Source organism: Rhinopithecus roxellana, chromosome 7 (genome assembly GCF_007565055.1).
Source record: "Rhinopithecus roxellana isolate Shanxi Qingling chromosome 7, ASM756505v1, whole genome shotgun sequence".
NCBI classification, from domain to species: domain Eukaryota; kingdom Metazoa; phylum Chordata; class Mammalia; order Primates; family Cercopithecidae; genus Rhinopithecus; species Rhinopithecus roxellana.
The window spans coordinates 33,589,239-33,609,994 of NC_044555.1; the positions used below are offsets into that span (position 1 = coordinate 33,589,239).

At 47.7% G+C, this 20,756-nt stretch overlaps 2 protein-coding genes across 3 annotated transcripts in view; one reads left to right on the top strand and one right to left on the bottom strand.

Moving 5' to 3' along the window:
• SMC1A (structural maintenance of chromosomes 1A) overlaps nt 1–9,374 on the bottom strand; it is a 50,810-nt gene extending 41,436 nt beyond the window's left edge. Inside the window, exons 1-3 of the mRNA XM_010364524.1 lie at nt 9,144–9,374; nt 1,232–1,420; nt 1,009–1,121 (exon numbers count right to left, since the gene is read on the bottom strand). Of these exons, the coding sequence (XP_010362826.1) occupies nt 1,009–1,121; nt 1,232–1,420; nt 9,144–9,252 (411 nt within the window). The 5' untranslated portion in view covers nt 9,253–9,374. The remainder of the gene's footprint in view (nt 1–1,008; nt 1,122–1,231; nt 1,421–9,143) is intronic.
• Nucleotides 9,262–20,707, top strand: RIBC1 (RIB43A domain with coiled-coils 1). 2 transcript variants are annotated; one of them, XM_010364521.2, is made up of 8 exons: nt 9,262–9,656; nt 9,966–10,054; nt 15,499–15,615; nt 17,570–17,651; nt 17,854–18,198; nt 19,447–19,565; nt 19,993–20,387; nt 20,503–20,707. In XM_010364521.2, the coding sequence occupies exons 3-8, from the start codon at nt 15,499–15,501 to the stop codon at nt 20,582–20,584; spliced, it is 1,140 nt and encodes a 379-aa protein (XP_010362823.1). In that variant the 5' UTR covers nt 9,262–9,656; nt 9,966–10,054; the 3' UTR covers nt 20,585–20,707. The 2 variants fall into 2 exon arrangements, with proteins under 2 accessions (XP_010362823.1, XP_030789649.1); XM_030933789.1 differs by lacking the exons at nt 19,447–19,565; nt 19,993–20,387; nt 20,503–20,707 and adding an exon at nt 10,213–10,303 and having other exon boundaries at nt 17,854–18,233.
• The last annotated feature ends 49 nt before the right edge of the window (nt 20,708–20,756 follow it).

Sequence of the window (20,756 nt, forward strand, 5' to 3'; positions counted from 1 at the left end):
AGGTGACATCTGTGCTGAGTTTGGAAGATGGAGGGAAACTAACCAAGAAAATAAAAGAGAAAAGGTGGCCGGATGCAGTGGCTCATACCTGTAATCCCAGCACTTCGGGAGGCTGAGGCAGGCAGATCACCTGAGATCAGGAGTTCAAGACCAGCCTAGCCAAAATGGTAAAACCCCCATCTCTACCAAAAATATAAAAATCAGCCAGGCGTGGTGGCGGGCGCCTGTAGTCCCAGCTATTTGGGAGGCTGAGGCAGGAGAATCGCTTGAACCCTGGAGGCGGAGGTTGCAGTGAGCCAAGATCGTGTCACTGCACTCCAGCCTGGGCGACAAGCCAAACTCCGTCTCAAAAAGAAAAAAAAAAAGAGAGAGAGAGAGAGAAAGTTATTCTATGTAGAGGAAAATAAATATGCAAAGACCTGCAGGCCAAAGAAAGCAGGTGAATTTGCAGAACCATAAATGGTTTAAGTAGGCTGGAGTGCAAGGCTAGAGGAGAAGAACATGCAGATGGTATTTGGATTTTGATGATGGTGTTTCCTGAATGACAGGCTTAGGCGTTTGGATCTCATCCTAAGGCAATAGTTCTCAAATTTCAGCCAGCATCATAATAACCTGGATGGCTTGATAAAACACAAATTGCTGTGCCCCACCCCACAGTTTCTTCCAAGTCGGGAAGTCTAGGGTAGGGCCTGAGAACGTGCATTTTCTAACATGTTACCAGGTAATATTGATACTGCTGGTCTGGAGACTAGTTTAAGAACCACCATTGTAAGGCAATAAGGAATCACTGAAATGCTTTAAGGAAAAAAGGGAGGGGAAACAAAACAAATGTGTGTCCTCATAAGATGAACCTGGCTCAGGGGCCAGACTTAAGTCGGGAAGCTCAGTGAACAAGATGCTACATTAGTTCAAGTGAGAGATGATAAAGCCTGAGATGGAGCAGGCACAGTGGGGATGGGACACGGTCTGGCAAAAACGGGATAGCCAATAACTGTTAAAAACACCCACCTGGAAAACGAGGAAGTTACGAGCTTTGATGAGAATGCCCAACTTCTCTAATTCCTCACTGTACTCATGTAGTTGGACCACTTTGTTGTTGATCTTGTACTCAGAGGAACCCCCTACAAGACAATGCATGAGTTGGCAAGGGTCAGGCCCCCTTCCTGTTCCAGTCCACTAGTCTAGCCACCTCCCAGGACCCAAGGAGAGCCTTCTGCCTGGCCTCACCCACCTACAATGACACGGGCAAAGGTACGGTCCTCAGCACCCTCCTCAGAGTAAACCATGCTGACAAAGGCCCGGTTGGCAGCTGGCTTGCCCACAGGAGCTCCATGGATCAGGTCCCGCAGGGTCTTTACCCGCAGGTTGCTGGTTTTTTCACCTAGCACAAAGCTGATGGCATCCATGAGATTTGACTTACCTAAGGGAAGAGGGACAAGGCAGTAGAGGGAAAGTCAGGATGAAGAGGAGAGGAAAAGGAATAAAGATATTGAGACGAACAAGAATGTCCCCTAATCACTCAGTACTCAGACTAATGGGAAGAGAGACTACTCCTCTGTCCCCATAAAGACTGAGCACAACCAAAGCTCTGGGTCAAAGACTTAGGAAAAACAGTCCTCTTGCAGTTACTATATAGCAGCCAGAAGCTAGAACCCAGGACAAGCGTAGTGACTCACACCTGTAATCCCAGCACTTTGGGAGGCCGAGGCAGGAAGAATGCTGGAGGCCAGGAGTTTGAAACCAGCTTGGACAACAAGGCAAAACCCAGTCTCTAAAAAACTTTAAAAATTAGCTGGGCATGGTGGCATGCGCCTGTAGTCCCAGCTACTCGGAAGGCTGAGGAGGGAAGATTGCTTGAGCTCAGGAGTTCAGGGCTGCAGTGAGCTATGATGACACCACTGCACTCCAGCCTGGGTGACATAGCAAGACTCTCTTTAAAAAAAAATAGTGGCCGGGCGCGGTGGCTCAAGCCTGTAATCCCAGCACTTTGGGAGGCCGAGAAGGGCGGATTACGAGGTCAGGAGATCGAGACCATCCTGGCTAACACGGTGAAACCCCGTCTCTACTAAAAAATACAAAAAAAATTAGCCGGGCGAGGTGGTGGGCGCCTGTAGTCCCAGCTACTCGGGAGGCTGAGGCAGGAGAATGGCATGAACCCGGGAGGCGGAGCTTGCAGTGAGCTGAGATCCGGCCACAGCACTCCAGCCTGGGCAGCAGAGCGAGACTCCGTCTCAAAAAATAAAAAAATAAAAAAATAAAAATAAAAATAAAAAAAATAGTGAAAAAAAAAGAGGAAAGAATAATTTTAAAAAAGAAGCTAGAACCCAATCTAAAGAAATGGCATATTCACAGAATGGATAGTTCTACAACCTTTAATGACATGGACAAAAGCCTACAATAGGTGAAACAAACAAGACACAAAACTCAATGATGTTAAAATAATATAAAGTGGGCCGGGCACAGTGGCTTATGCCTGTAATCCCAGCACTTTGGGAGGCCGAGGCGGGTGGATCACCTGAGGTCAGGAGTTCGAGACCAGCCTGACCAATATGATGAAACCCTGTCTCTACTAAAAAAAATACAAAACTTAGCTGGGCGTGGTGGCGGGCGCCTGTAATCCCAGCTACTCTGGAAGGCTGAGGCAGGAGAATCGCTTGAACCTGGGAGGTGGAGGTTGCAGTGAGCCAAGATCGTGCCATTGCATTCCAGCCAGGGCAACAGAGTGAGACTCAATCTCAAAATAATAATAACATAAAGTAAAATTTAAAAATAGGCTGGGAGGAGGGGAAAATGGGAGTCTTTTTTTTTCTTTTGAGATAGAGTCTTGCTGACCTTGTGATCTCCTGACCTTGTGATCCGCCCGCCTCGGCCTCCCAAAGTGCTGGGATTACAGGCGTGAGCCACCGCGCCCGGCAAGGCCTGGGGGTTTTTAATGGGTATAGATTTTCAGTTTTGCAAGATGAAAAAGTTCTAGAGATGGTATTGCACAAAAATGTGAATATATTTAACACTACTGAACTGTACCTTTAACAATGGCTAATTTAGGAAATTTTATCTGTATTTTACCACCATCTAAAAAAAGAGCATATTCCTGTTTTGATACAATATGAAGCACACAGCATCATTTATGATGTATCTTGCCAAAAATATTTAACCTGAATCTATTTTTTCTTTTTTAATTTTTTGTTAAGGACATGGTCTTGCTATGTTGCCCAGGTTAGTCTCTAACTCCTGGCCTCAAGTGATCCTCCTGCTGTGGCCTCCCAAAGAGCTGGGATTACAGGCATGAGCCACCATATCCAGCCTAATTTGAATCTAAACAAGCCTTTAGACTTATCTTCCAGTTTCTAGGAAATACAGCAATACAATATAGAGGAACATAGTAAGGTTTCTATGAGGAAATCTTAACACAAACACAGAATGTGGGATGTTCTCAAAGACAAATGGCCTGGTCTTTTCAAAAAGTCAGTGTCTAAAAAGAAAAGTTGAGCTGGGCACAGTGGCTCACGCCTGTAATCCCAGCACTTTGGGTGGCCGAGGCAGGCGGATCACCTGAGGTTGGGAGTTCCAGACCAGTCTAATAGGGAGAAACCCCGTCTCTACTAAAAATACAAAATTAGCTGGGCATGGTGGCACACGCCTGTAATCCCAGGTACTCAGGAGGCTGAGGCAGGAGGCTCACTTGAACCCGGGAGGCAGAGGCTGCAGTAAGCCAAGATGGCGCCATTGCACTCCAGCCTGGGCAACAAGAGCAAAACTCTGTCCCACCCCCACCCTCCCAAAAAAAAGGTTGAGAAAACCATTCCAAAACATGAGAGATTTCTGAGACATAGGCAAACAGTGCACAAACTTTGACTGGACTCTGGTTCCAAAATAACAAAAAGACATTTGGGGAGCAAGTTAAGGAAGCTTAGATATAAACTGGATAATTGATGACATGAGGAAATTTTCTTAGTTGTGATCATTGAATAGTGGTAGTACAGGAGAATGATGATTTTAAGAGGTGAATGCTGAAGCAGTTAGGGGTGAAATGTAATTGAGTCTGTAATTTACTTCCAAATGACTAAGTAATGCACATATATGCTTGCAAATTTTCTTAATAAAACTTGGGAGAAGAGAAGGCATAGGAAACAAATATATGAAAATGTAAACAGCACAGCAGTGATTGCCTCTGAAAAGGAAACTAAGCAGCTAGGGTCAAGGGAGTCTTCTTTTTACTACTGTATATCCTTAAGGATTTTTAAAATTGTATACCACGTGCATGTATCAGCTATTCAAATAAATAAGGTTTTCAACATTAACAGTGGCTATCTTTTCAGTAGTGGAGTTACAGCTTTTATTTTCTTCATTTTAGAATCTGAAAACAAAAAAGATTTTATTTATTTTATTTATTTTGAATCTGAAAACAAAAAAGGTTTTATTTATTTTATTTATTTTTTGAGATGCAGTCTCGCTCTATTGCCCATGCTAAAGTGCAGTGGTGCAATCTGGGCTCACTTGCAGTGAGCTGAGATCGCATCTACCAAGTTCAAGTGATTCTCCTGCCTCAATAGCCTGGGACTACAAGAGTGGTCCTGAATAGCTGGGACTACAAGAGTGTGCCACCACACCTAGTTAATTTTTGTATTTTTAGTAGAGATGGGGTTTCATCATGTTAGCCAGGCTGGTCTCGAATTCCTGACCTCAAGTGATCCACCCACCTCGGTCTCCTAAAGTGCTGGGATTACAGACGTAAGCTACCACGCCCAGACCTTATTTATTTATTTATTGAGACAGGGTCTGACTGTCGCCCAGGCTGGAGTGCAGTAGCAGTATCACAGCTCACTGCAGTCTTGACCTCCTTGGCTCAAGTGATCCTCCTGTCTCAGCCTCGCAAGCAGCTGGAACTATGGGCATGAGCCACCACGCCCAGCTAGTTTTTGGATCTTTGTAGAAGCAGGGTCTCCCTATGCTGCCTAGGCTGGTCTCAAACTCCTGAGCTCCAGAGACCCTCTACCTTGGACTCCCAAAGTGCTGGGGTTACAGGCATGAGCCACCATTCCGGGCCAAAAACATAGATATTATTTTAAAAGTTGAGGCCAGGTACGGTGGCTCATGCCTGTAATCCCAGTACTTTGAAAGGCCGAGGTAGGTGGATCACCTGAGGTCAGGAGTTTGAGACCAGCCTGGCTAACATGGTGAAACCCCGTCTCTACTAAAAATACAAAAATTAGCCAGGCACGATTGTGTGCCTGTAATCCTAGCTACTCAGGAGGCTGAGGCACGAGAATTGCTTAAACCCAGGAGATGGAGGTTAAGTGAGCTGAGATGGCACCACTGCACTCCAACCTGGGCGACAGAGAGAGACTCTGTCTCAAAAAAAAAAAAAAGAAAAGAAAAGTTTAGTCGGGCTGGTGGATAAGGAGGAACAGTTTAGTCTCTATAATTTCTATCTCAAGACTGTCCCTAAACAACTTATATACGACTTTGAACTGAAGATCTGATTTCCAACACCTTTCTACTCAGCCATAAAAATAGCAGCCCAAGTCCTTCCATGGAGACGGTATAAGACTATGATTAGGTTGGGCACGGCGTCTCACGCCTGTAATCCCAGCACTTTGGGAAGCAGACGTGGGTGGATCACTTGACCTCAGGAGTCTGAGACCAGCCTGGACAACATGGCAAAATCCCATCTCTACAAAAATTACAAAAATTAGCTGGGCATGGTGGCACACTCCAGGTGTCCTGGCTACTGGGGAGGCTGAGATGGGAGGGTTGCTTGAGCCCAGAAACTTGAGGCTGCAGTGAGCCATGATTGTGCCACTGTATGCCAGCCTTAGTGACAGAGCAAGACCCTGACTCTGGGAAAAAAAAAAAAAAGGCCAGGCGCGGTGGCTCACACCTGTAATTGCAGCACTTTGGGAGGCCCAGGTGGGCAGATCACAGGGTCAGGAGTTTGAGACCAGCCTGACCAACGTGGTGAAACCCCGTCTCTACTAAAAATACAAAAATTGGCCAGGCATGGTGGTGCAAGCCTGTAATCCCAGCTCCTCAGGAGGCTGAGGCAGGAGAATCGCTTGAACCCGGGAGGCAGAGGTTGCAGTGAGCTGAGATTGCGCCACTGCACTCCAGCCTGGGCGACAGAGCGAGACTCCGTCTCAAAAAAAAAAAAAAAAAAAAAAAAAAAAAAAGGAATCACTTGAACCCAGCAGGCAGAGGTTACAGTGAGCCGAGGTCATGCCACCGCACTCCAGCGTGGGTGACAGAGTGAGACTCCGTCCCAAAAAAAAGCTTGAAAGCTTCGGCTTAGAACCAACAGACCAGGATCTAATCTTACTTTCACTACTTCTTAGGTGACCTTCCATTCCCTCACCTGGAAAAAGATGAAAAAATCACAACTCACAGGTCTAAAAATATGTGTGGCACATACTTCTCTATTGGAGTGGCAGGAGCACAGGCATGGGTTCTGAGAACCACGGACAAGTCATCACACCTCTGTGCCTTAGTCTCCTCATGTATAAAAAGGAGCTATTGGCCAGGCGCGGTGGCTCAAGCCTGTAATCCCAGCACTTTGGGAGGCCGAGACAGGTGGATCATGAGGTCAGGAGGTCGACACCATCCTGGCTAACACGATGAAATCCTATCTCTACTGAAAAATACAAAAAAACGAGCCGGGCGAGGTGGTGGGCGCCTGTAGTCCCAGCTACTCAGGAGGCTGAGGCAGGAGAATGGCATAAACCTGGGAGGCGGAGCTTGCAGTGAGCTGAGATCCGGCCACTGCACTCCAGCCTGGGCAACAGAGCGAGACTCCGTCTCAAAAAATAAAAAAAAGCTATTGGCATTTCCCTCCTAGGGTCATTTTGAGAATTTAAATGTAAAGGGTCCCTTGGCTGGGTGCAGTGGCTCATGCCTGTAATCTCAGCACTTTGGGAGGCTGAGGCAGGCAGATCACTTGAGTCCAGGAGTTTGAGACCAGCCTGGCCAACAGGGCAAAACACTCTCTCTACTAAAAATACAAAAACTAGCCAGATGGGGTGGCGCACGCCTGTAGTCCCAGCTACTTGGGAGGCTGAGGCACAAGAATCACTTGAACCCAAGAGGCAGAGGTTGCAGTGAGCCAAGATCACGCCACTGCACTCCAGCCTGGACAACAGAGCAAGACTGTCTCAAAAAAAAAGAAAAAAGAAAAAGAAAAAGAAAAAGAAAAAATAGGGTCCCAATAAATAAAGTACTTGACACACAGAGTAGGTACTCAATTAATTAGTCCTATCTTAAGTCTGGACTCAACTCTTGTCTCCCTCATCACAGCAGGACTAGCACATCATGCAGACCAGGAGTTAGCCTTTTAGGAAGAACCAATATCCAACCTTTGGGCTTCTCCCATCATTTCCAGGGATGACAACAACATCTCACAACCACAGGCCTCTCTAATCACAATCAATATGGTAAACATTTTTGTAATATATATTATGGACTGAACACCAGTACGTTTCAAGGAATGTCGCTTGAAATTCCTTGAATGTCGCTTTAGGGTACTCACAGGCCAATGAAGACACAAAAACATGCACCATCAATATAAGACTTAATAAACATTAATGTGTACCAAGTGTCTACGGTATGCCACAGAGGAAGAGTAATTCACCAAAAGGACTAAAAGAATGGCTTGTAGAGGTGGGCCTTGAAGAACGGGGGCAAGTGGGGGAGTGCCATGGCCCTTTTCAGAACAGCTGGGAATACAAATCCACTAATGCTGAGGGGACTGAATGCCAAGAGGTACATCCTAGCTCTTTCAACAGGGGCCACACACTAAAACCCTAGGAAACCGGGTGGACACCAAGCATTAGCCCTGCAGGCCAGTGGTTCCCAAACAAGTTGGGTGTTTGGGGGAGTCACACCCACCCCCGAGACATCTGGCAATGTCTGGAGACAGTTTTGTCATGCCTGGGGAGTAGGGGTGCTACTGTCATCTAGCAGGTAGACGCCAAGGATGCTGTCAAACATCCTACAATGCACAGGGCACATCCCACAGCAAAGGATTATCTCGCTGGAAACGTCAATAGTGCCACTGTTGAGACACTCAGTCTCCAGGAAAAGCACTCCGTATGTGCTGCTTCAGCAAGGGCAGCCTCTTAGGCTAGGATATGATTCAGTTAGAACATCTCTGGGGTGGAAGAATACAGCAGGATTCCAAATGAACCACATCTGAGGTGAGAGGAATCCACGGTATATCGTTTAGAGTTGGGAAGTTAAGATATAAAGTAGAGGCTTTACCTGACCACCCTTTCTAAAGACACCACCCAAGTCACTTTATCACATCCACCGGTCTCATTTCCTATATAGCACTTATGACAGCCTAAAACCATCTTATTTTCTCCATCTTCTTTCCCCTCTGGAATATAAGTTCCCTGTGAGCACGGAGTTGGTTTATTCTATTCTTCGCTGTTTCCACAACTTGCAATTGAATAACTCCTGATAAACAATAAGCATTCAACAAATTTCGTAAATCAATTTCGGCTTTTGACGGTTTCGGTGGTAGGAAAGGGGCGAGTTCGAGGCAACCACCTCTGACATAGCGGTTGGGGGTGGGGATCGAGACCTCAAGCACTCTAAAGTCTAGAGGGCTGGTCTGAAATTCAAAACTGCCGCCTCCGGAGAAGAGTAGAAAGGAAATAGTTGGAGTGTACCAACGCGAGGCGAGAGGAGACGCTGGGCTGAAACAGAAGTGCACCGTTTGGGACCGAAAGCTACGGGAGAGCTACCAGCGTCCCCACATTTTCCGGAGGGGGTCAAATAAGTCTGGGAAGCCGCCTCCGGCCGGCCCGGCGGGGAGCCGCGAGGCGGGGGACTGGCAGCTGGCGGGAAGCCGGCTACAGACGCGCCTCCTTTGGCGGGAGGGGGAAGTAGGCGGGGTAACTGGCAGCTCGGCCCGTACCACTCGGCCGGGGCGGGGGCCGCGCAGGAAGAGGCAAGTGACACCTGGAAGGGGTTCGAGTTAGAGCACCCGCGTGGGGAGAGTGGGTTCGAGCAGAACCCCCTCTGGAGGGGCAAGGAACCCGTAAGGGTCCGCGACGTTTCAGGTTACATAAGCAGGGTTGTACTACTCCGGAACCGGATAAGGGGTCCAGGCCGGGACGTGCGCAGGGCCGCAGCCAGGTTTATCTCACCAGAGCCATTGGGTCCAATGATGGCGGTGAACCTCTGAAATGGTCCGATAATCTGTCGACCCTTGTACGACTTAAAGTTCTCGATCTCAATCAGTTTCAGGAACCCCATGACGGCCGCGGCGCCGGCGGCGGTAGGACAGGCCGCGCCGTACGCCCGGGAACCGAGGTAGCCCGCGCGGGAAACGCCGCAGTGCAAGCCGGGCGGCCGGCAAATGTCGCGAGAATACCTCCAGGCCTAACGGGATTTTCGGCTTCCGGCAGGAGTGGGACCAGGGGCGGGGACTGATGTTGCGTATACCAGGAGCGAGCTGACGACTGGCGTGGTGCCTCCGCCCCCCTTTCTTGTTGCATGGCAACAACAAACACTTGCTCCTGCGGACCAGGTTCTCGGAGGAGTTGGTGCTGGGCGGAGTCAGAGCAGCTCTTGAGGTTCAAGGAGGCGGGGGAGACCTGAGCTCACGCTTGCTGAGACAGAAGTCACAGCAGGATTATGCCCCTCAGGGCAAGAGGAAGGTGGGAGCTCGGCTGTCGCTTTAGCCTGGCCAGCCTTCAAGGCTAGGACAAGGACAGGGGCGGGAATTGGAAAGACCCGGGGGGAGCGGAGGGCTGGACGAGAATGAGGGGCCAACGGGAGGATTCAGTGTTAGGTGAGCTCAGACTTTGCTAATGGTGGGGTGGGATTGGAGGCGGGACGGGATGCCAAGGCGGATGGGGTGTGAATGGAGCTGGGGCTATTCCCAGGCAACAGGGATACAGGCTGGGGAAGGCTACGGCCTGAGATACTACCCCTATCCGCTACCTCCCTCCTGTTCTACCAAGCAGAGTTCAGAAACTGCCGCCGTAACCCAAGAACAAGGTTGCATGCAGAGCCAACCTAAGAGCTTCAAAATCGGGATTCCTTACTGAGAAAGGTATTTTGTGTGAACCCCCAGGAGTCAGGGTCCCTAAGCCGGTGCTCTCCACCTCCACCTACCTCTCCCTCCATGCCTCTCCCCCATCCCATTCCCACAGCTCTATACCACGATGCCACCTTACCTCTCTTCCCTCTCTGCTCTCTATCATTAATAAGGCAGGGGCCTTAGCAATCCAAGAAGCTTAAAATGTCTGCTGAATCTTCCCCTTCAGTGACCTTATACTGTGGTGGCAGGTGGAAACAGTAGGTAAGTTGGTGCCATTCTCAGACTTAAACACGGAAAGGATCTGGTGGTTGCCATAATTATTCCTTTAACTATTTCTTAAATTATGTCCGAAGGCTAGAAAGAGTCCTAAAGACTTAGGACAAGTCCAGGAAAGTGAGGAAGTGGCTGGGCATGGTGACTGACACCTGTAATCCCATCGTGAGGGAGGCAGGCCAAGGCAGGAGGATCACTTGAGACCAGCAGTTCAAGACCAGCCTGGGCAACATAGTGAGACCCTATCTCTACTAAAAATTTAAAAATTAGCTGGGTGTGGCAGCTCTCACCTGTGGTCTACCCAGGAGGCCGAAGCAGGAGGATCACTTGAGCCTGGAAGGCTGAGGCTGTAGTGGAGTGGTGTCTGCACCACTTCACTCCAGCCTAGGTGACAGAGCAATACCCTGTCTCAAAAATAAATAAAGGGAGGAAGCTTGGTAGATGGAATCTAGTAGGGGAGCCATAAATGAAGTTCATTTGGGAGAAACAATCAGGCTGAGGGGATAAAATGGCTAAAGGACAGCAATCTCATGTAATCCATGGGGAAATACTGTTCCCTTTTAAAAGATGAGATGGTGAGTCTGGGTAACATAGCAAAACCCCATCTCTACAAAAAAATTTTAAAAATTAGCCAGGCATGGTGGCACACACCTGTAGTCCAGCTACTCAGGAGGCTGGGGCAGGAAGATCCTTTGAGCCCAGGAGTTCGAGGCTGCAGTGAGCCATGATTGCACCACTACACTCCATCCTGGGCAACAGAGAGAGACCCCATCTAAAACAAAAATAAAATACATTTTATTCTCTGCCTCAACCTCCCAGGTAGCTAAGATTACAGGCGCCTGCCACCACGCCAGCTAATTTTTTTGTATTTTTAGTATAGACAGGGTTTCACCATGTTGGCCAGGCTGGTCTTGAACTCCTGACCTCATGATCCACCTGCCTCGGCCTCCCAAAGTGCTGGGGCATGAGCCACCGCGCCCGGCCAAAAATAAAATACATTTTTAAATTAAAAAAAGATGAGATGGCACTTGGGAAAATTAAATTGGATTCTTATCTCACACCATACACAAAATGCTATTCCAAGTGGATTAAAAACCTAAATGAGGCCGGGCACAGTGGCTCATGCCTGTAATACCAGCACTTTGGGAGGTTGAAGCAGGAGAATTGCTTGAGTTCAAGAATAGCTTGGGCAATATAGTGAGACCCCATCTATATTAAAAAAATTAAATGGGACCTGGCACAGTGGCTCACGCCTATAATCCCAGCACTTTGGGAGGCCGAGGCGGGCGGATCACGATGTCAGGAGACTGAGACTATCCTGGCTAACATGGTGAAACCCTGTCTCTACTAAAAATACAAAAAATTAGCCAGGCGTGGTGGTGGGCGCCTGTAGTCCCAGCTACTCGGGAGGCTGAGGCAGGAGAATGGTGTGAACCTGGGAGGTGGAGCTTGCAGTGAGCAGAGATCACACCACTGCACTCCAGCCTGGGCGACAGAGCGAGACTCTGCCTAAAAAATAAAAAATTAAATAAGGCTGGGCATGGTGGCTCATGCCTATAATCCCAGCACTTTGGGAGGCCAAGGCGGGCGGGTCAGGAGTTTGAGACCAGCCTGGCCAACATGGTGAAACCCCGTCTCTACTAAAAGTACAAAAATTAGCCGGGCGTGGTGGTGGGTGCCTGTAGTCCCAGCTACTTGGGAGGCTGAGGCAGGAGAATCGCTTAAACCTGGGAGGCGGAGGTTGCAATGGACTGAAATCGCGCCACTGCACTCCAGCCTGGGCGACAGAGTGAGACTCCATCTCAAAAAAAAAAAAAAAAAAAAATTAAATGAGAAAGGCAAAACTTTAGAAATATAGGAGAATATCTTTATGACCTCCAGATAGGGAGGGATTTCTTAATAACTACTAAGCTCAAAGGAAAGATGGGTAAGTATGACTACATTCAAATTCACCATAAAGGAAGTAAAAAGATGTGGTAAGTGCATACAGAAAGCTTCTAAAATATTGATAATGTTCTATTTTCCAAGATTTGTGTAGAGTCCACAGGTGTTCATTTTGTTAATGTGCTTCAGAACCTACATGTATATTAACCACATTGCTTTGTATGTATCAATTATTACCTTAAAAATCAAGTGAAAGCCAGTGCGGTGGCTCACACCTATAATCCCACACTTTGGGAGGCTGAGGTAGGCAGATCACTTGAGGTCAGGAGTTCGAAACCAGCCTGACCAACATGGTGAAACTCCATCTCTACTAAAAATACAAAAATTAGCTGGGTGTGGTGGTGTGCGCCTGTAGTCCCAGCTACTCAGGAAGCTGAGGCAGGAGAATCACTTGAACCCAAGAGGCAGAGGCTGCAGTGAGCCGAAATTGCGCCACTGTGACCTGGACAACAGAGCAAGACTCTGTCTCAAAAAAAAAAAAAAAAAATTCAAGTGAAACAACAAGTCACAAATTTGGAGAAGATATTTCCCACTTTTAAACAAAGAAATGATTAATGTATAGAATATTAAAGGAACTCCTACAATTAATTTTAAAAGGAAAACCTGGCTGGGCATGGTGGTCACACCTGTAATCTCAACAACTGGGGAGGCTGAGGTGGGAGGATTGCTTGAGCCCAGGAGTTCAAGACCAGCCTGGGTAACATAGAGAAACCCGGTCTCTACAAAAAATACAAAAATTAGTCACACCTGTAGTCCCAGCTACTCGGGAGGGTGAGGTGGGAGGATCACTTGAGCCCAGGAGGCGGAGATTGCAGCGAGCTAAGATCGTGCCACTGCATTCCAGCCTGGGCAACAGAGTGAGACACTCTCAAAAAAAAAAAAAGGACAACCTGATTTTTTTTTTAAATGAACAGATATGAATGGGCACTCCAAAGAGAAGTAAATAAAAATGGTCAAAAAAAACACATGAAAAGAACTTTATTGGCCGGGCGCGGTGGCTCAAGCCTGTAATCCCAGCACTTTGGGAGGCCGAGATGGGCGGATCACGAGGTCAGGAGATCGAGACCATCCTGGCTAACACGGTGAAACCTCGTCTCTACTAAAAATACAAAAAAATAGCCGGGCGAGGTGGCGGGCGCCTGTAGTCCCAGCTACTCTGGAGGCTGAGGCAGGAGAATGGCATAAACCCGGGAGGCAGAGCTTACAGTGAGCTGAGATCCGGCCACTGCACTCCAGCCCGGGCGACAGAGCAAGACTCCGTCTCAAAAAAAAAAAAAAGAAAAGAAAAGAAAAGAACTTTATTAAGGAAAATTCCAATTAAAACAAGTAATTATAATTTTGTACCCACAAATTGGCAAAAATGTAAAAGTCTGGTATACCAAGTGTTGGTGACAATGTGTAATGACTAGAATTTTTATACACTATTGTGAAAGTGTAAATTACAATCTCCTTGAAAAACAACTTAGCACTATCTTGTAAAGTTAAATATGCATATACCCTATGATCCAGCACTTCCACTCCTAGGTATATACTAGAGAAACTTCCACCCTGTATATATAAATCTTAAAATCTATAGGTCTTTCTGTCTTTTTCTCTTGGAAAAAAAAAAAAAATTAGCTGAGTTGTTTGTCCTGCAGTCCTAGTCTCTCTTGAGCCCACCTCAATCAGAGTTTCATCCCCAGAACTCCATCAAAAATGTTCTTGTCAGGCCAGGCATTACAGGTGGCTCACACCTGTAATCTCAGCACTTTAGGATGCTGAGGCAGGAGGAACACTTGAGCCCACGAGTTCAAGACCAGCCTGGGCAACATAGTGAGAGAGAGAGAGGGAATGGTAACACATTTTGGATACTGTGTGGAATGCTCTTGGAGTAAGGATGAGGGGGAAGAGACTCAGGACACTTCAGTGGTATCAATAATGTTCTGTTTCTTAGCTGGGGAGTTAGTTCATGGATTTCTATGTTATCATGCATCCTAACTTACATATATGGGTTATATATGTTCTCCTGTATGTATCAACTACTTCACAGTTACAAAATGGAAAAAAAAACCCCAAAAAAACAAACACACACACACACACACCAAAAAGATCCAAATAGCTATAGGAGGAATTAAAGAATCATGCTCCAAACAAAGGAACAGCACATACAAAGGCCCTGGGGTGGGAACAGTTACTGTGTTGGAGGACTTGATCAGCGTGCCTGGAGCACTGTAAGCAAGGGAGACAGTGGTTTGAGACAAATTGGAGAGGTGTGCAGGAACTAGATCTTGAAAGCCCACCGTAAGGAGTTTGGATCTGATTCTAAGTACAGTGGGAAGCTAGTGGAGGATTTAAGCAGGTGAGAGACATGATCAGATTTATGTTTGCTAAAGTTTTTTTGACTGCAGCTTTGGCTGGGTTACATGCCAAAAGTGAGCTTCCCAAAATATGAAGGAACACAGGCAAATTTAAGCTTTCTAGCCTTTCATTTGACCAGAAAATAAGTAATAAAAGTAATAAAAAACAAAAAAAGAGGGGAACATATATTTCAGAAAAGAAAGCTGCTTCTGGTTTCTGTGATTGGGCTATAGGAGTCAATAGCGGAAGCTGGAATACCAACATGGAGACAGTTGTAGTTATTCAGGAAGGTGGCGATGGTGGCTTGGACCAGGGTTATTTTCAAAGAAGAGGAAGTGAGGGAAAGGAAGGATTAAAGGATCTCTCCTAGGGTTTTGGCCTGAGCAACTTGGTGAATGGTGGTGCCACTTAACTGAAATAAGGAAAACTGAGTACAGTATAATGAAAAAGGAGTGTCGTAGATGTGTTTGAGGCTTAGAAAGGTGAGCAGGGGTCAGATCATGAAGAACCTTATAAATCTGGTAAAGGGGTTGGGCCTTATAAGCACTGGGGAGCCATTTGCTTTAAAGGTGTTTTCAAAAGCTTTATGCTGAGGAGTGCCATGGTCAGATTTGTTTCCCAAAGATCACTCTGGTAGCCAGTGTAGAGAAATCCAGTGCAGAGAGGGTAACATTGGAGCAAGAGAGCCCAGTGAGGCTCCTGAGATATTTCCTGACACCAGATTGTGAGGCCTGAATTAAGCTGGTGACAGCAGAGATGGGAGGCACAGATATGAAATATATCAGGAAGTAAAATCAGTAGGAATCAATAACTGCTGAAATAGGGAGAAAGGAATGGGGGTGGCGTGTAGTCAAAGATGGTGGTCGGCACTGATGGGCCATTCCACCTCCCTTTTGCTCCAGATGTATAACATAAACCAGTCAACAGATACCAAGGAAGCAGCAGCCATCGAGGCCAGAAGAAATCGAGAAAAAGAGCGACAAAACCGATTCTTCAATGTGCGGAACCGAGTCATGGGGGTGAGTGGGTAGTAGGGACTGTTGCTCAGGATCAGGGCCACCTCACTCTTACACCTGGAGAGGACTGTGCAGCAGTGCCTATGATAGCCCTTCCCCTGATTCAAGCAGGCCCCTAGGGTGGGAAGGGAAGGAAAGGGAGAGAAGGCACCCATCCCTACAGGCCTGGAAAGAGCTTGGGAAGAACGATGGGTCAGTGCAGGGGAAGAGACTAGGGGAGACGGCTGACCCTTCTCCGGTCAGCTCTGGGCCACGTGACCTGGTTCTTGAGACAGGCAACATGGAGCTAAAAGAGGCCTAAAGAATATTTGGAGTCCGGGTGCAGTGGTTCACACCTGTAATCCCAGCACTTTGGGAGGCTGAGGCGAGCAGATCACATGAGGTCAGGAGTTTGAGCCCAGCCTGGCCAACATGGTGAAACCCTGTATCTACTGAAAATACAAAAATTAGCTGGGCATGGTGGTGCATGCCTGTAACCCCAGCTACTTGGGAGGCTGAGGCACAAGAATCACTTGAATCCAGGAGGAGGAGGTTGCAGTGAGCTGAGATCACAACGTTGCACTCCAGCCTGAGCAACAGAGTGAGACCCTGTCTCAAAATTACTGCATATACCTAAACTATCTCTGCAAGGCTATGTTAAGAAACTGTTAACCAGGCTGAGAGACAGAGACGGAAGGGACACTTACTCCTCACTAAGCTGTATTCCTTTTTGTATGATTTTGAAATGTGATAAATGAATTATAATCAAAATAAAGAGAAAATATTGATAGTTTAAGAAACAGGCTGGGCGCAGTGGCTCAAGCCTGTAATCCCAGCACTTTGGGAGGCCGAGACGGGTGGATCACGAGGTCAGGAGATCGAGACCATCCTGGCTAACACAGTGAAACCCTGTCTCTACTAAAAAATACAAAAAAAAAAAAAAACTAGCCGGGCGAGGTGGCGGGCGCCTGTAGTCCCAGCTACTCGGGAGGCTGAGGCAGGACAATGGCGTGAACCTGGGAGGCGGAGCTTGCAGTGAGCTGAGATCCGGCCACTGCACTCCAGCCTGGGCGACACAGCAAGACTCCGTCTCAAAAAAAAAAAAAAAAGAAAAGAAACAAAAGATTGTTAGGTGAGTGAATAGAGGGGGGATGCAGCATGGTATTCTGGAAAAGACCCCGTAACTATTTAAGACCAGGTCTGCTGACTGTTGTGTGTGTGGCTTTGGATAAATCACCTATCTTCTCTGAGCCCCAGGTTCCTTTTCTGTAAAATGAGGCTGAAGGAAGTCAGGTGGGTATTAACACACAGTGGCAGCTTTGAAAACCAGTTCATAGTGCCTGCCGTAAGAAGTTGGCTATGGTATTAGCGGTCTGATTGAGATCCAGCTGACAAGCTAACAAGCATTTCCTCGGGGCCTGTTCTGTGCCTAGCACTGTGTTGGGCAGTGGGGATACAGAAATGACTAAGGCCCAGTTTCTGCCCTGAAAGGGCTCACAGTCTGGTGGAGGAGAGAATACAGAGAGGCGAACTTCAATATAATGTAGACAGTGGGTTCTAGATTCTATGGGAGTAGAACCTGCCTGAGGGGTCAGGAAGGTGAAGGCTGAGCTGGTCTCAAAGGACGAATTGGAATTTGTGTAAAGAGGGGAGGAAAGTGTTTCAAGTGGAGGGAGCAGCTTGAGCAAAGGCTATTGGTTCAAAACAGCCTAAGATATTCAGGGAACTGTAAGCACAGCTCAGAAGGGTAAGATGGGACAAGGGAAGAGGGTACTAAGAGATGAGGCCAGAGAAGGAAGCAGAGGCTAGACCATGGAGAGGCTTGCAAACCATGCTCAGGAGCTAGAACTTTATCCAGTAGGTACTTGGGAGCTACAGGAGGATTCTGAAACAGGTAAGTTCTAAGAAGTTTGTGGTAGGACATTGAAGGCCCCCTGCTGGGCCCCTACTCTGATTGTGCTCCTTTCTTTGGGATCAGGTGGATGTCCAGGCCCTGAACAACCAGGTAGGAGACCGAAAGTGTCGGGAAGCAGCAGAAAGAAGCAAGGAGGCAGCTTATGGTAAAAGCCCAAAGCCAGGGGCCAGACAGGGGTGTAAAGAAAGAGCTCGACTGGGCTGAGGTAGGGCAGTTCTGCCTCTGAGTGTGGCCTGAGGCCCTGGGGTGGTGGGACAAATCGGATGGACCTTGAGAGTAGAGGCCATGCTAAGTGGACTCTGTCCCTCCTGGGGTATCTTCTCCATATCCTTGCTCACCACCCCCAGGTACCAGCCAGGTGCAGTATGATGTGGTAGTCCAGATGTTAGAGAAGGAAGAGGCAGATCGAACACGTCGGCTGGCCAAGAAAGTCCAGGAGTTTCGGGAGCAGAAGCAGCAGCTCAAGAACGGGCGTGAATTTAGTCTTTGGGATCCAGACCAAGTCTGGAAGGGGCTTCCAACCTATCTTAGTTACAGTAATACCTATCCTGGTCCAGCCAGCCTGCAGTACTTCTCTGGGGAAGACCTAGACAGGGCCACACGGCTGAGAATGCAGCAGGGGCAGTTCAGGTACAACTTGGAAAGGCAGCAGCAGGAGCAACAGCAAGCCAAGGTTGATGAGAATTGTGCAGGTAAGCAGCCCAACCCTCCAGACTCCGAGACCTGAGGCCTAGTGGGGATCTGTCCTAAGCTGAGTACAGCACCCAGGGGACCAGAACTGTGTGAGGAGGTCCAATTATCCATAGGGTTGGTGCTGAAATGTTAGGTTGTGCAGACCCCAACCTCCCTGACTTCCTTCAGTAACTGACAGTGTAGCATTGTTCTTGATTAGTTTGGCACTCTATTACCTGGAGGCAGCACAGTGCAGACAGACCTAATGGCTCTGCCACTTACTAGCTGGTTTGGGCAAATGAATTTTCCCTTCTGTGCTTCAGTTTCTTCATCTTTAAAATGAGAATAATAATCTATAACACATAGAGTAGCTACTATTATGATATTGTCTGTGGCCACATCCTTTTCTTCCATTAGAAGAAGCCCTTCAAGGGCAAGGACCATGTCTTAATCTACTTGCACTGTTCACCCTTCACATCAACCCTGTTACAACCTCTGTTCTGTTGGACCACTTATTGTAGTTGTAGCTAATTGTGAAAGTATTTGTTTAATATCTGTCTTCTCCCTAAAATGTCAGACTACTGAAGATAAACCATCTCTTTCATGTCTACCATCTCCCATACAGTGTCTGACAGGTCTAGGAACAGCAAGGAGCTCAGTGTGGCTGAAGCAGAAACAAATTGTCAGTACCTTTGCTCATGCCATGCCCTCAGCCTGGAATGCCCTTTGCTCTTTTAGCCTGTATACAAAATGTATTTCAAGGATCACCTCTTCCTGGAAACCTTCCTCTTTTCCACCACCCAAAATCCTCTTAATACCCTATGTACATCCCTGCCATTGCTCTTGCCAGATTGTGGTCTATCTAGTTTGATCTGTGTCCCCAACTAGACAGGGAGTTATCTGAGGACAGGATTTAATTCAATGGTATCATTAGAACCCAACACATGGCCCTTAGACTGAGATTCAGAGATATGAAATGATTTACCCAAAATCACACAGCTCAGAAGCAACAGAGCTGATATTGGGACCCAGGTCCATTGGAGGCATCTTTTAGTTATGCACTTGAGAAATCCTTGTTGCTGCACCTTGGCTATTCCTAGCCAAGGGATGTGGAAGTAGTTCCTTCCACATCCCTACAACTCAGACACTACCCCCCTGCTAAACATTCGTACACACACAAACACAAAACTTGCTGAACAAATGGCTGGATGAGTGAAACAGGAATGGAGCAAGCCAGTACAGTACCCCGGCCATATTTCTCTGTGTAGATGCGCTCAGTAACCAGCTGCGCCTCGCCATGGACGCGCAGGCCACCCATCTGGCCAGGCTGGAGGAGTCCTGTCGTGCGGCCATGATGTGTGCCATGGCCAACGCCAACAAAGCACAGGTATGGCCTGAGCCATCCAGTACCCTGGGCTCTCCCCAACTACTGAACAAAGTCCTGGGGAACCTCAGCCACATTCTTCCTCTTACATCCCCTCTTCAGTCAGCATCAGCCCTCTCATCTGAGTACTCCCCTTTCACCGAAGGCCCCTCTTAGGGTAAAAGTCACCTCTCCCCACCTCCAGAAGCAGGATGACTTGAGAACAGAACATTGCCCTCTCATCGTCTGCTTCTCAGTCTAAAGGTTTCCTGAAGGCAGAGAAGTTCCCTGCCCATTATCCCCAACACATACGTTAGGGGCATTGAAAGGCCATGTAGTATGTGTTCTTTCTTTCCTTGAGATGGAAGAGTAGGGCCATGTTCCCCCCTCCCCTGTGACAGAGTTCCCTGAGGTTGGGCACCCAAATGTTTGCATTTGGGGGCTCCACCAGGCAGCTGTGCAGGCTGGGCGTCAGCGCTGTGAGCGTCAGCGTGAAAAGAAGGCCAACCTTGTGGAGATCCAGCACCAGAGCACAAGTGACCTACTGACTGAAAACCCCCAGGTCGCCCAACACCGTACAGCTCCCCACCGGGTCCTGCCCTATTGCTGGAAGGGCATGACTCTAGAGCAGCGAGCTGCCATCAGGAAAGAGCAGGAAGTACAACGCTCTAAGAAGGAAGCTCACCGTCAGGCTGAGAAAACACTGGATACTGAATGGAAAAGCCAGACCATGAGTTCAGCCCAGGCATTGCTGGAGCTAGAAGAGCAGGAGAGGGAATTGTGTGCTGTATTTCAAAGGGGTCTAGGCTCTTTCAACCAGCAGCTGGCTAATGAGCAAAAAGCCCAGTGAGTTCTAGGTGGTGGTGGTGGAGATAAATGCCAAGGGAGGGAGAAGAGGGATGGTGAGGAACCAGGGAGAGAGGGAAAGCACATAGCTGAGACCTCTGGACTTCTTTCACAGGCAGGATTACCTGAATTCAGTAATCTATACCAATCAACCTACAGCCCAGTATCACCGGCAGTTTAACACCAGCAGCCGCTAAGTTCAAGATGTTTATCTCTTCCTTCTCCTCCATCAAGCTCACAGTCAGTTAGGAGTCAAAGAGAAAAATGCTGCATACTCCCACCTTCTAACCTAGGTAATAAAGTTCTTCACTCAAAATCAAGTCCACGTGTTGTAATAGGACACAAAAAGTATTATGAAGGTATTGCCTT

Bases quoted from the DNA above. Each gene is read 5' to 3' on its own strand.
- RIBC1 (XM_010364521.2), top strand. From the start codon at position 15,499: ATGTATAACATAAACCAGTCAACAGATACCAAGGAAGCAGCAGCCATC. The intron at 17,652-17,853 runs GTAAAAGCCCAA...CACCACCCCCAG, and splicing joins AAGCAAGGAGGCAGCTTATG to GTACCAGCCAGGTGCAGTAT. The intron at 18,199-19,446 runs GTAAGCAGCCCA...TTCTCTGTGTAG, and splicing joins GGTTGATGAGAATTGTGCAG to ATGCGCTCAGTAACCAGCTG.